The sequence below is a fragment of the Callorhinus ursinus genome, unplaced genomic scaffold (genome assembly GCF_003265705.2).
Source record: "Callorhinus ursinus isolate GAN/ISIS: 27379988/994484 unplaced genomic scaffold, GSC_fseal_2.0 scaffold1, whole genome shotgun sequence".
In the NCBI taxonomy this organism is placed as follows: Eukaryota; Metazoa; Chordata; class Mammalia; order Carnivora; family Otariidae; genus Callorhinus; species Callorhinus ursinus.
Window position 1 is genome coordinate 142453152 of NW_027397063.1, and position 15036 is coordinate 142468187.

The window sequence follows — 15036 nt, forward strand, 5'->3', positions numbered from 1 at the left end:
TAGTTATTAAAAAATAGACTTGTAAGCTGTTTTAAGCAGAAAACTTTGAATTATATAAAATTTCAGGCATTTTGTTTTTGCTCTTTTTTTGTTGTTACTTTTTTAAAATCATTTTTGTGTTGCTTACTTATTAAAGAATGACCAGAATGTGAATAATTGCTAGAAAAAAATGTTTATGCCTTTACATTAGCATTATTATACAGAACAAGAAAGTACTGAAAACAGATGTCTGGAAAGTAGCAAAAATCAAATGAGTAGTAAGTTTACTTGTGTGAAGAGAGGCTGTATTTTGTTCTGTCATTGCATTCTGAATACCAAAGAGCTTGTTGTTTAAAAACAAGAGTAACATTTCTGAAAACATCGATGCTTCTTCATTTTATGACTCTTCACAAATATATGTGGTCTGCATACCTTTATATCTTTCAGAGGCTACATTGCTGCTTGATTTTGTTTTCTTGGACAGCAGAGAGCATATAAAGTTCTTATCCTGGCATAACTGGCTTATTACCATCCTTCCGTTTCATGTGCATGTTACTAAACCAGGAATTCCCTCAACCGCTTGCATTTTGCAAAAATGCATCTTCATGTGTTTGTGCCAGTGCTGTATTTCCTGTTATATTGATTATAAGCAATGAACATATTTTAGATATCAGGCTGATGGCTGTGACTTTCATCTAGGAGTCTTTATCCGAAGTGGAAGAAAAATACAAGAAAGCCATGGTTTCCAACGCACAGTTAGACAATGAGAAGAACAATTTGATCTACCAGGTAGACACCCTCAAGGATGTTATTGAAGAACAGGAGGAACAAATGGCAGAATTTTATAGAGAAAATGAAGAAAAATCAAAGGTAATTGTGCATCTTGTATCATCCCTTTCTCTGGGTCAGAAAATTAGAACCTGCCATTTCGGAGGTGCTGGGCTTGATGGAAGAGCGCAGCATACCCGGGCCTGAAGCTGCAGTCAAAACTGGTCCAGGGAAATTGACAAACATGAGATACCAGGTCTTAAGATATTTTCCTTTTTAAATTTTTATAAAATCTATTTAATTTTCTTAAGGAAAATCTTATGACCTTCATTTTCTGAAGATAGAATACAACTCAAATTTTATCTTTATTTTCTATCTCTTAATTTCTTCTTGTTTTAACTGGCTAGAATGCCACAAAGCTCTGAGGACTTTCAGTGAGATGGTTCATTTTTTCTTTTCTATAATTTTTTAAGATAATCTGTTTTCTAAATGATTGGAGAGAAGTTTTTAACCAGTTACTTAGAAACAGCAGGATGGAGACATGGGTCAGACGTCAACAGATGTTTTCTTTAGAGGTTTGTAAGTTATATTGTTAAAATGTGCAGATGGAAAATAAAAGCCACTGTCCAAGGTTCAGATTTGCCCTTTGACAACTGCGGAAAACAAATTGGCTTCTCTTACTGGATTTGGACTTTTTAAAGTGTTGATGTCAGTCCAAGCAGAGGACAAAAGGTTATTAGTGCCAAAAAAATGAGTTGTGACTACATTGCAAAAATAAAAATAAAAAGCCCAGAAAACAATTTAGGAAATGTACACACAGTGAATTGTTAAAAACATCAGTAATCTGAAGGGAGAGAAGCTGTTTAATATAACCTCAAAGGGACTGGTATTAATACTATACACTCTAATGGGGATTTATTTCCTTGAGGACTGAAAATGTTCATTGCAGTCTGTTTTGGTCATGTTTAAAATGTGTTTGGAAGTGTTTGTCAGGGGCTTGGGGGAAGGAAGGATGAATAGACAGAATATAGAGGATTTTTAGGGCAGTGATACTATTCTGTATGATACTATACTAGTGGATACATTATTTTTGTCAAAGCCCATAGAATATATAACACCAAGAGTGAGCCTTAATGTAAACTATGGACTTTGGGTGATAATGATGTGTCAGTGTGTGCTCAGCACTTGTAACAAATGTACCACTCTGGTGCAGGATGTTGATAGTAGGTAGGAGAGGCTCTCTGTGTGTGGGGACAGGGCTATATGAGAACTCTGTATTTTCCACTCAACTGCACCAACCTAAAAGTGCTCTAAAAAATAAAGTCTATTAAAAAAAAAGTTAGGATAAGAAGACTTGTGTCTATATAAGTGAAAAAGAGACCTCCGGATATTTTCATACTGGATGACAGGGCTCATTGAAGACTATGATTTGGTGGCATAGGTGGTTTCCTCTTTGATTCTTCCTGTTTCTCAAGGGCCAATTTCTGAGATTCTGAACTGTCATATTTTATGTAGAGCCCTTGGACTCCTTTTTTGCCTTTCCACGCATTTGTCATGTCTGTTTCTGGCTCTTTGTTTCTAGTAGATTAGAAGAAAATCTCATGGTAAGTATTTAATGTTCAGCACTAAAATGAGTTATTCCATCTTCTCAAATGCCCTTGAGCATTAAAAAAAACCAACAACCCACAAACCTCTATGATTAACTTACCTAGGCAACTTAATATTTTTTTCCTTTTGTCTTTTTCTAGTATCTAGAGATGTGTTAGTCTACATAGAGCTGTGGTTTCTAATTTTTATGTAAAAAAAAAAAACCTGTGCTTTTCAAATTAAAAAAATCCCAAGCAGGAGGAGGAACAGAGAGGGAAGGAGAGGGACAAGCAAGGGGCTCTATCTCAGGACCCTGGGATGATGATCTGAGCTAAGTCAAGAGTTGGCTGCTCAACTGACTGAGCCACCCAAGTGCCCCTATAGATATTGCCTCATGCAGTAGAATGTTCACGTTCAGAGACCTACAGAGAGGTCAGGCACTCAGGTATGTTTCATTATAGCTCAGAAGGAAAGGATAGAGAAGGACCATTCAATTATAACAACAATGATATTAATACAATTTTTCAAAATGTCTTCAGTGCTTCCTGCTGGGATTATGACTGTATCTTAAATATTGTCTCTATACCTACTCTGGGGAAGAATGCCTGATTAGGAATGTCTGAAGTATATTATTTCCTTAATAGCTATTTATTTTAGTAGTGGATTCTTTTTTCTTTTTTTTTAAAAACGTTTTTAAACATTTTATGTTTAAAGTTGTTTTAACATTTTTAAAAAATGTTTTATTAGAGTTTTTATTTTATTTTTTTTTAAGATTTTATTTATTTATTTGACAGAGAGAGAAAGAGAGCACACAAGCAGGGGGAGCAGCAGCAGAGGGAGAGGGAGAAGCAGACTCCCCATTGAGCAGAGAGCCTGACACGGGGCTTGATCCCAGGGATCATGACCTGAGCGGAAGGCAGATGCTTAGCCAACTGAGCATCCAGGTGCCAGAGGTTTTAAAAATACAGAAAATAGCGGACTATTCTGAACCCTCCTAAAGCCCATCATCTACCTCCAGCAACCACCAACCCATGGCCAATTTTGTCCTATTTCCCCCACTCCTGTTCTTTGAGACAAGACCTCGGTAGGTCATATATTTTTTTAAGATTTTATTTATTTATTTGAGTGGGTGAGCGAGATAGAGCGAGCATGAGCCAGGAAGGAGCAGAGGAAGAGGGAGAAGCAGACTCCCTGCTGAGCAGGGAGCCCAGTGTGGGGCTTGATCCTGGGACCCTGGGATCATGACCTGAGCCGAAGGCAGATGCTTAACCGACTGAACCACCCAGGCGCCCCTCAGTATCTCATATTTTAATATGAGTTTAGGTATGACTCTAAACGAGAGGGACTCCCTCTTTTTTTTATAACCACAAGACCATTCACATCTAAAAAATTAAGAATAATTCCTTCATACTACCTATCCAACCATTGTTAAAAATTTAATTGTCTCAAATGTCCTAAGTGGTTTTCTTTTTTACACTTAAAAAAAAAAAACAAAAAAAACCCCTGAGGATCCAGGTAAGTTCCATAAGTTGGAATTAGTTGTCATGTCTTTAAGTCTCTTTTTATTTATAGCTTTCCTTTCATCTCTCTCTTTTTTTTTTCCTCCCTTGCAATTTGTGTGTTGAAGAGACTGATTGCTTGTCTTAACAGTTTCTGACAGCCTTAGGGATTTTGCTGTTTCATTTCTGTGGTGTCTTTAATGTGTTCCCTTTTCCTCTGTCTTTTCTGTAAACAGGTAGTCAGGTTTAGAGGCTTAACCAAATACAGGTGCAGCATTTTTGGCAAGTCTGCTTCACGGGTTTATCTTCTGGCAGGAGGCCCTGATGTATGGCCCTTTCTTTTTATAATGCTGTTGCTAGATGCTTCGATCTGTTAGTGGATCAGGGGTTACAAAATGGGATATATTAATTTTATCATTACTGTTTCATATTTCTTGTATTGTTTTAAAATGGATTGGAGATAAAATTCACATACCATCTAATTCGTCCTTTTAAAAGGGTACAATTCAGGGGCTTTTGTATATTCATATTATGTGCAGCCGTCCCAGTTAGTTTTAGAGGACTGTGGTCATGTCAGAAAGAAGCCTTGTACCCTTTAGCTGTCATTGCTCTGTCTCCTGCCCCTCAGCCCTGAGTAACTCGTCCACTTTCTGTCTCTATAGATTTCCCCATTCTAAACTTGCAGTCAATAGAGTCATAGCCTATGAAGGTGGCTTTTGAGACTGGCTTCTTTTATTTAGCTGAACTATTTTTGACATTCATCTGTGTTGTAGTGTGGGTGACTACTTCATTACTTTTTATGGCCTCATACTACCCCATTGCGTGGGCATACCACATTTCTTTGTTCATTTGTGTGTTGATGCACATGCTATGATGAATAATGCTGCTGTAAACATTTGTGTACAAGTCTGTGTGTGGACGTATGTTGTCCTTTCTGTTAAGTGTGTACCTGGGAAGGGAGTTAGTTGCTGGATCATATGGCAGCTCTATGTTGAACCATTTGAGGAATGCCAGACCATTTTCCACAGTGGCCGCACCATTTCATGTTCTCACCAGTGGTGTATGTGAGTTCTGATTTCACCACAGCCTCATCAACACTTAGTATTGTCTGACTTTTTTTTTTTTTACAGCCTTCCTAGCAGCTGTGGTTTTGATTTGCATTTTCCTGATGACTAATAATTATGAGTATATTTTCATATGCTTCCTTGGAGAAATAGCTATTCAGATCTTTTGCCTATTTTTATTTTATTATTTTTTAAAGATTTTATTTTTTGAGAGAAAGAGAAGAAAGAGAATGAGAGAGAGAGACCACAAGCAGGGGGAGGAACAGAGGGAAAGGAAGAAGTAGACTCCCTGCTGAGCAAGGAGCCTGATACGGGGCTCCATCTCAGGACCCTGGGATCTGAGCTGAAGGCAGATACTTAACTGACTGAGCCATCCAGGTGCCCCTCTTTTGCCTATTTTTAAATTGGATTTTTTTTTTATTATTGAGTTGCAAGAGTTTATATATTCTAGATACAAATCCTTTATCAGATACAACTTAAAAAATATTTTAAAATATCATTATGAAGTCAAGAATACAAGCGTTTGATGATCTGAATTCATTGTAGCTTTTATTCTTTTGATTTTCAAATTGTTCAACCTTTAACTAATCTGAACATGTTCAGGTTGATTACCAAATAATTTTGACATGAGTCTAAGTTGGTTTTTTTTTTAAATAAATTCTGTCTAGCACAAGAAAGTGTTCCAGGCTCATCTGGTACATTTCCTGCTCCAGACCTGGAGCTGTTTGTCCAAGGAGCCTTGGTTCTTTTAGTGGGGTGGTGTGGGCGCTGGAGAGCTCTTGCCACCAAGAAGATAACTGTTTATAAAGGCCTTTTTAGTGGAATATCAGGGAAATATTTATGTGGGATACTTTTTTGTTTTTAAAGTCAAAGTCAAAATATATTATGAATTTATGCTGGTAGTTCTAGTTCATGTTCAGGACTCTGGCATTTTTCCTTACCCTCTCTGTTTTACATATGTGTATCTCTTTTTTCCCACTGCCATGCCAGTTCTCAAAGTCACTCGGGGATGATAGTAATTATGTTATATTCTGTTCTCTTTGCTCTATCCCACAGTGCTCAGAATAGCAATACCAATGTTGCCACAAGTGATATAATTACTGAAAATAGTTAAAAGTTTTTTGTTTTGTTCTGGTTGGCTGTTATTTTGCTGCTATACTATGTATAGTCCAACCATTGTTTTTTAAGTACTCGAAATAGTTTCTCTGTGCTTATGCTGCTAACTGGATGTATAATTTAGGCTCACTGCATTTTATTTTCAATACTTAGGAATTGCTTTAAAAATTTTTATCTTTAGACTATTTTTGCTTTTAATTGTGATAAAAATATAACAAAATTTACCATCTTAACCATTTTAAGGTGTTACAGTTCAGACAGTTCAGTAATATCAAGTATATTCACATTGTTGTGCAATGGGAACTTTTTTATCTTGCAGAACTGAAACTCTGTACTCTTTAAACAACAGTCCCCCCGCCGCCCCCAGCTCCTGGCAACCACCATTCTACTCTCTCTCTCTCTCTCTCTCTCTGACTTTGGCTACTCTAGGTATCTCATAAAAGTGAAATCATGCAGCATTTGACTTTTCGTGACTGGGCTTCATATAATGCTTTCAAGGCTTATCCATGTTGTATTGTAGCATGTGTCAGAATTTCCTTCCTGAATAATAATATTCCGGTGTATGTATGTACCACATTTTGTGTATCCATTCATCTGTCTGTGGACACTTGGGTTGCTTCCATTAGGAATTGCTTTTTGAATTTAATTTTGTTTTACAGTTACATAAGATATCTACATGTATCTGAAGTGAAATCAACCAAGAAGTCAATCTTCTATCTCTGTTCATCCCAATTTCTTGAGGGGATTTTTTTAAATTAAATGCTTTATCCTTCCATTTTTTAACTTAAGAAGATCGATATATTTTGGTATTTGAAAAAGTATATACAAATAAATGTTTTTTATCCCCCCTTTCTTAGAAAATGGTAGCATACTATAAATACTGCTCGACACCTTGCTCTTTATCACCTTATGACTGTGGGTCTTCTTCATTCCTTGGTATTACTCCATAGTGATTCCATGGTGCACATGTACTATAGTTTATTCCACCAGCTCCCTGTTGATGGACATCTGAATTGTTTACAGTCTTTTGCTGTTAAAAATAGTGCTGCAAAAATGATGTACTACATAAATCTTTTTGCATTTTTGCCAGGATAGCCAGGGGAGTCATCAAAGTGGGGTTTATTGGGTCAAAAGGCATGCTCATTCTGCTGGATACTGCCAGTTTTCCCTTTGTATTATACCGTTTTGGATTCCTGCCAGAATGTATGAGAGGGCCTGTTTCCATCCCCATAGTATTTTCCTGAATACGTTGTCAAGTTTTTGGACTTCTACTAGTGTTTAAGTGAGACATACAGTTTTAATTTATTGTTCTTTTAGTACGATCATCTTTTTATATTCAGAGTGATTTTCTTTTTCTGTGAACTGTCCATTTCTTAACTATTTTACTGTTTTTTTCTTTTTAGAGGCTCTATATAGAAAGACAATAACCTTCTGTTTCTGATATAAGTTGCAGGGGGTTTTTTTTGTAGTTTATCATTTGTGTTTTTACTTTGCTTAGAGTGCCTTTTGCCATTCAAAAGTTTTTATGTAGTCTAACATTACCCATTTACCTTTCTTGCTGGTGGATTTTTAGGTCATTTTTCAGTAACATTTTTTTCCTACTCTTTGGAATTCACTCATTTTTTTCTCAAGTAACTGTATCCTTCTTTCCTTTTCTCTTTTTTTTTTCTCTCTTTTTTCCATACACTTCCAATCCATTTGAAATTTGTCCTGGTGTATAGTGTGAGGTGTGGTTCCAATTTCCTTTTTCCATTTGGATATCCAGTTATTCCAGCCTCACTTACATAAAACTATCTTTTCTCATTGATTTGAGATTATCTTTTTGTTTTGTTTTTGCTGAGTACATTTGCACATGTAACTGGGTGTATTTCTGGATTTTTCTCTTCTCCTTTCATCTGTATTCAAAAGCCCTTACAAACATTGTTTTAATTATATTGACCTTACGTCTAGTGAAGCTGGCTTTCTTCTTTATCATTATTTTTTTCCTGGCTGTTTTTTCTTATGTTTTTCTTCCAAATAAACTTTATAATCAATTTGTCAAGCTCTGGTGAGAAAAAAGCGTAATGGTATTTTTATTTGGACTGCATTAAATGTATAGATTAATTTGGGGGAGAACTGACATTTTATGATACTACGTCCTTTTATCCAGGATAGTGTGCCTTTCTGTTTGGTCCTACTTCTCTGTCCCTCAGGAATATTTTATATGATTTTCCTCATACTGAGTTTGGGTATTTCTTGTAAGTTTACATGTGTGTTTTTAAAAATTTTATTTTTTGATATTGTGTTTATTATATTTTCTCTCTAGATTTTATTTATATTTGTGAGGATTATTGGATTTTATATGTTAATTTTGTAACCTCTTTATTAAGTCTTCTCATCGTTCTCAGTAACTTTGCCATTGATTAGTCTGGGTTTTCTAGCTATATACTCCTAGGAGATGAAAAATGTTAATTTTCTGAACCTTTCCATTGAATACAGAATTTTTCTAAGTTATTATGCATGGGAAGTCCAAGTATGTGTCTGGAGGTCAGTCTTAGTCTCTGTATTATTATATTGTAGATGTGCCAGTTTGTTGTGTGCCATTATCTGTATAAGCTGTATCATTTGTTTATTAACAGGAGTTAGAAAGGCAGAAACATATGTGTAGTGTGCTACAGCATAAGATGGATGAACTTAAAGAAGGCCTTCGACAGAGAGATGAGCTCATTGAGGTATGTGCATGAACTGTGGAAATACTTAATTTTGAACAAAATGCATTGAATGGGACAAGGGGGTTGGTGTGTGTTGGGAGGGAAGGGAGTTAAAATGCCACAGAGTTTCCTTGTCTCTTCATCTTGGGTGTACCCTAAAATTTCACACTCATGAAACATAAAGTCAGGCTTAAAAAGTTAATGCTACCAACCTTTTTTTTTTTTTTTTAATGCTACCAACCTTATAAACATTCCCCCTTGTAATAGCAAAAGCTTTGTAATTATCTTTTATTCCTAAGCACATTGTTTCCTAAAGATATCTTAGGAGATGGGCAAAAGGAAAAATTATGAGTACCATTATTCTTTGGAATGTAGTGAATGCTGTGCTGGGACAGCATTCTTGGGGAATTAGATGTTTGCTCTTCACTGAGGTAGATCTGTACTGCGGCAGCTAAAGGAAAAGAGCTAGGCAAGAAAGACAACTTCTGTACGCAAACCTGGAGGTTGGCAGGTTGTGCTGGTGGAGGAACCCCTGAGTGCCCCAGTGTTGGCAGCATCCTTAGGAATGTGAAGCTGTGGGGTCCACCAAGAAATCTTTGAAAGCATTTATTGTCCTTTTGTTCCTGCTACCTTGTGAGCATCTCTGTTTTTCTTTAAATGTGGTTTTTCCTCTTGAGGAGGGTTTTCCTCGTGTATTATAAGTATGCCGGGAAGGGCTCTTGCACACTGGCATGCTGTGGTTATCAAAGGTGTCTTATGTTAACTTAATGTTGATGACAAGGGGAGTTATTTCAGGAAGGCCAGTTCTTCCTGATCCCTGGGAGATGCCTCCCGCACCACACGCACCACACTCATACTCATCCACGTTCCTGTCGCTCAGGACCCACCCCGCCCCCACTTTATTCCCCTCCCTTCTCCTCTCTTCCCTGCCCCACTTAATCTCTCACCCTGTAAATGACTTTAAAAAAAAAAATTTACTAGAGGAAAACAAATGACTACTTTTCTATTTGTGGATTTGTGTTAACTTTTCTTCATTCTTGAGAATGATTGAATTGAATGTAGCCTGCAGATTCAGTTTGTGAATGCTAAATGCAGACACACATAACCCTTTGAAAATACCAGATTACACGTGAAGTTAGTTGTCTTAGTTTTTCCATTTTTGGCATGAAAGCATATTATCTAAATTTTGTATCCTCCTGGTATTTAAAAATAATGAGAATTCCTCTCCTTTTTTGTCCTTTTGTGTTTTTTGTGTCTATATGCCAGCCACTTGCTATTTCTTTTTCTAATTAAGATACATACTTTTCCCCACTTTTGATTTCAAAAGAATAATAAAACTGCTTTGGCAGCTGCTTCTCAGATTTAGTAGTTTAAGTTAGAATTGGTTAAGTGTTTTAGTTTTTAATTTGATGATTGTGCTTAAGAGGAATTGTAATGCTTGATTCCCATAACTTGGCACTGTGGTTTCTTTAAAAGCGGAGGGTGCTTTAGTGCGAACTTTAAAGACCTTAGTTTTAGGAGTTTTCCCGTTTAGAATTAACATCTCTTAGATGTTCATACCCATGCGTATGTGTAACTCAAAAACCTCGAATATGACAAAATAATGCTTTTTGGTCTTTCACGGTAAAGTAGGTAAGAAATGTGTAAGTAGGAAAAGTAGGAAATGGTAATTTACCAATAATTCTTAAAAGAAAACCTGTTACATATTCAAGGGTATAAATTGAGCCTTGTTGTTTAAGAATTGCTACATGCTGAATTCTAGTTTTTCTAAAAAAATAAAAATATGACTGTTCCTTCAAATTCATGATATTCTTGCTGTCGTAGGTTCTGCTAACAAATTCAAAATGATTAAGCTGAGATATGTCTTGTATTTTTTAGTTCTGCTTAAGAAAATAAAGTTTAAAACTACGGCTTGTTCTCTGTGTTAAGGATCATGTGTTCATGAGCAAATCTGAATTTCCCTCTCTAGAAATGTAAGTTGCTCCATGTTTGGAAAAAAGGCAGTTCTCAGAGGAAGAGCACACACACGGAGCTGCGTGTACACACAAACCCTAACTGGCTTGCTGCCACAGAGCTGTTCTTCCCGCTTCCCTTGTGGCAAGCCAGCGGGAGTCCTGTCGCCAAGACACTGGATGTCATCTTTCCCTTTAGCGAGTAACTCTTTGCCTGTTGAGCACAGACTTTCTTTCTCCCTTTGTTAAGTTTCTTTATCAGCTTTATTTTTTTGTTCTCTTTTCCTACCTCTGACCCCCTCCGTTTTTTCTTTCTGCTCTTTTATTACTTCTCTCCCCACTTCCTCTGCAGGAGAATCAGCGAATGCAGCAGAAAATAGACACCGTGACAAAAGAGGTGTTTGACCTTCAGGAGACACTTCTTTGGAAAGATAAAAACATTAGGGTATGAAATGAAATTGGGCTTTGGTCTGAAGCTCATCGATGAGGAATAGACCAATATAATTTAACTTAGAGATTCCTAAAAATCTGTCCTTTTGGTTATTTTTGAGCATTTATACACTGAAATGGGAATAAGGAGAAGACAGAAAAAAACTTCCAGGGGGAAAACTTGATACTGTGCCTGGAAAGAACTCTTCTTGCTAGCAGGACTCTGGGCTTTGTGAAACCTACAAAGTAGGAACTTTCTAGGGAAGTTTATTTCCCCAGGATTCTCATCCAGAAGCAGCCACAGGCATTTAATTCAAACTCTGTGGGTAAACTTGATATTCTTACATTGCAAGAATTTTGGATGAGAAGCAAGAGAACAGTGAGTAGGGGGTGGAGGACAAGTAATTAGCCTCCCATAAATCCTTGGTGAATAAAATAGGAAGAGATTAACATCAATTTAGTTACGGAAGTGGATAGGAATGTAAGATTTGCCAGAGTTGCCAAACCATGACATCATCTCTAATTATAACCCCATGACTCCCCAAAGCGGGGGCCCAGATAAGGAAAGTCTTCAGTGTTTTTTTTGCACAGGAGGCTCGAAAAATTCCCACCAGTTCATCCTGTGTCACCCTTTGACATGCGCCCCATCTCACGCTGTGAGCTCTCTGTTCCCTGTCCTGCACTGGGGGTGCCACACAGCCATAGCTGCCAGAGGCTTACCTTGTCTGGGAAGGGCTATGGCCGAGGAAGCAGAGAGAAGGAAGGAATCCCTTGTCCTCAGAACACAGAAAGTTTTGTTCTCTTGAGGTTAGGTGGTGTAGGGAAAAGTTGGCAAAGATCCCCAAGAACACCTGTGATAGACATGCCTGGATGAGCAGTCTTCTGGGTCATAGCCTTCATTGTTGGGGGGAAGGGTTCTCGCATCTAGTTCTTTTCATACATCCAAGGACATATCCTCTTTTTTTTTTTTTTTTTTAAGATTTTATTTATTTATTTGAGACCACCAGCTTGGGGGTGGTGCAAAGGGAGAGGGAGAAGCAGACTCCCCGCTGAGCAGGCGCCTTACTTGCTGGATCCTAGGACCCCAAGATCATGACCTGAGCAGAAGACAGACACTTAACCGACTGAGCCACCCAGGTGCCGCCTCCCATCCTCTTATTAATAAACACATGGGAAACAAAATTACTTCTTAAGAGCTTTTAATATTTAAATACTGAGTTTCTAAAATTCTACCCAAAATTAGAAGAGCCTTCTGGAATATAACAACTGTTGAGTTTTGAAATTTTGATTGTGAACTACTGATCTTATTTACATTTTTACTTGGGGAATTTAAAATGAGATGTGAAAAAAATGTATGGCACAAAGTAGGTCATTTGTAAAGGTTAGTTAAAGTCTGGTCACTAGAATGGTCTTCTTTTAGGACCTTAACATAATTTTCTTTATGTTATTGTCCATGATTTCTATTTTGTATAATTATCTTAGTATTTACACCGATTATTTTGGATCTGTAGGTCCATGATTTCCATTTTGTATAATTATCTTAGTATTTACACCGATTATTTTGGATCAGCCATAGGAAAACCCCAAACCACTCAGTCCAATAAAATAGCTATTCAAAATAAAACAAAAATTTATTTTCTACCAAAAAGATGGTGCTCATAGTTAAGACAAGTTATTTGACTTTTAAATATTCATGGCATTGTTGAATGAGTAAGTGGCTATCTTCTTTCTGTATGGTATATAATAATGTGTTCCTTTGGCTTTTTAAAAAAATTAAACTTAAAAAATCTTTTTGAGGTAATTGTAGATTCACATGCAGTTGTAAGAAGTAATACAGACAGGTCCTGTATGCCCTTTATCTAGTCTTCCTCAAATGGAACATCTTGCAAAAACTATGGTACAGTATCACAGCCAGGAAACTGACCTTGCTATAGGCAAAATACAGAACATTTTCACTACCACAAAGGATGTCTCCTGTTGCCCTTTTATGGCCTCATCTACTACCTTTCCTACTCCTCCCCAAGCCCTGGCAACCACTAATCTGTTCTCATTTCTGTAATTTTGCCATTATAAGACCATTATATAAATGGAATAAAAAAGTATTTAACCCTCTGGGGTTATGTTTTTCCCTCAGCATGATTACCTTGAGATTTATCCAAGTTGCGTGTATCAGTAGTTGGTCCCTCTGACTTTTTAGGAAACTCTCTCAATTGTGGTAAAATACAAATAACGTCAAGTTTACCACTTTAACCATTTTTCAGTGTAGAGTCTGGTGGTATTAAGGACATTCACACTGTTGTGCTGCCGTCACCACCATCCATCTCCAGAGCTCTTTGATCTTGCAGAACCCAAACTGTGCCCATTAAACAGCTCCCCCCGTCGTCCTCCCTATAGTCCCTGGCAGCCACCATTCTACTTTCTGTCTCTCTGGATTTACTCTTCTAGGTACCTCATATAAGTAGAGTCCTAGAGTCTTTGTCTTTTTGTGACTGGCTTATTTCACTTAGCATCATGTCCTCAAGGTTTAACTGTGGTCGGGCATGTGTCAGAATGTCCTTCCTTTTTAAGGCCGAAGGATAGTTCATTGTACGTGTGTACCACGTTTTGTTTATCCATTCATCGGTTGGTGAACAGATAGTTGGTTTGCTTCCACCTTTTGGCTATTGTGGATAATGCTGCTGTGCACATGAGTTTGCAAATACCCCTTTGTGGCCTTGCTTTCATTTCTTTGGGTTGATACCCAGGGATGGAATTGCTGCATAATATGGTAGTGGTATGTTGAAGTTTTTTGAGGAATATCCAGACTGTCTTCCACAGCAGCGGTACCATTTTCCATTCTCATCAGCATTGCACAAGGGTTCCATGACGAGCACTTGTTTCTGGTTTTTCTGATAGCCATCCTAGTGTGGTCCTCCCATGACTCGCACAAGACACATTTTCAGTTTAGTCAGTGACTACCTCACGTATCCCTTGTCTCCAGTTTCATTTTCAAGATTTAAAGTTAGTAACTTAATAAAGGAACATGACCTTTATTCTCATGTTAAGAGTTTGGTTTTCTTTGGCTCTCCTTCATCGATCCTTGTGGTCATGCTCGTAGCCCTAAAGCAGTTCCAAGTGCCAGGGGGCTACATGTGGAATAAGCACATACAAAGGACTGGACTGGTGTATCTGGATAGCCCCGTGTGAGACTCCATCCCATTCTGACTAAAGATATTTCTGGCCCCATGGAATTACATGGAGAAATAACCTTTTGCCCCCAGAGTTCAGCCTGTTACACATATCTTTCAGGCTTCTTGACACTAGAATTTGAGGTTAGGTCGGGGTAAAGAATTATTTAGGTCTCCACAAGCATGTAGTTTTTATTCTAAGCGGGGAAAAAAAACTATAAGAGCTATTATTGAATGCAAACACAGGGTAGCGGTTTTATGGTCAGGTGCTACAGAGGATTTCAGATCCGGTGTGACTACATTTGCTCCAATTATAAGGTATTTCAGTAGCCCCCAAACTTTGTGGTGAGATGGGAGAACTTATAGGATGTATTTTATTTTCCTGTCCATAATTATGGGAAGATGAAGTTAAAAAGTCCAAAAGCAAAGATAAAACCCATTGCTATAAGATGTAGGAAGAAGAGCAAATGGCATTTTGTAGCATTTGCTAGAATTTCTAGTTTCAAATTGGTCTGTTCCTAAAAGATCTTGTGTATTTAGTGGTGTTGTTTATGTACAGCATGTTGTGGCAGTGATCACTGACCCGGTTATACATGGTGATGCATGGCATAACTATGCACGCAGATACCGATAACCCACAAATATCTAACCCCACAGAGGTTAAAGTGTCTGTCAACAGATGGGAAAATATTGCTTGTGCTTTTTTTGTCCTGATGTTAACATTTGTTATTAATGTAATGGAGTAATAGTAGCTTGAAGTGTTAGGGTAAATGCCTCGTGACGCT

At 37.5% G+C, this 15036-nt stretch overlaps 1 protein-coding gene across 14 annotated transcripts in view; it reads left to right on the plus strand.

The window, feature by feature from the left end:
- The window catches only part of LRRFIP2 (LRR binding FLII interacting protein 2), a 108776-nt gene that overhangs the window by 80176 nt on the left and 13564 nt on the right, over positions 1–15036 (plus strand). For 10 of the 14 annotated variants that reach the window (XM_073902188.1, XM_073902194.1, XM_073902192.1 and 7 more), the window contains 3 exons: positions 679–849; positions 8632–8724; positions 11008–11100. In XM_073902188.1, the coding sequence (XP_073758289.1) occupies positions 679–849; positions 8632–8724; positions 11008–11100 (357 nt within the window). The remainder of the gene's footprint in view (positions 1–678; positions 850–8631; positions 8725–11007; positions 11101–15036) is intronic. The other 4 variants (XM_073902200.1, XM_073902206.1, XM_025884571.2 and 1 more) reach the window with 1 other exon arrangement.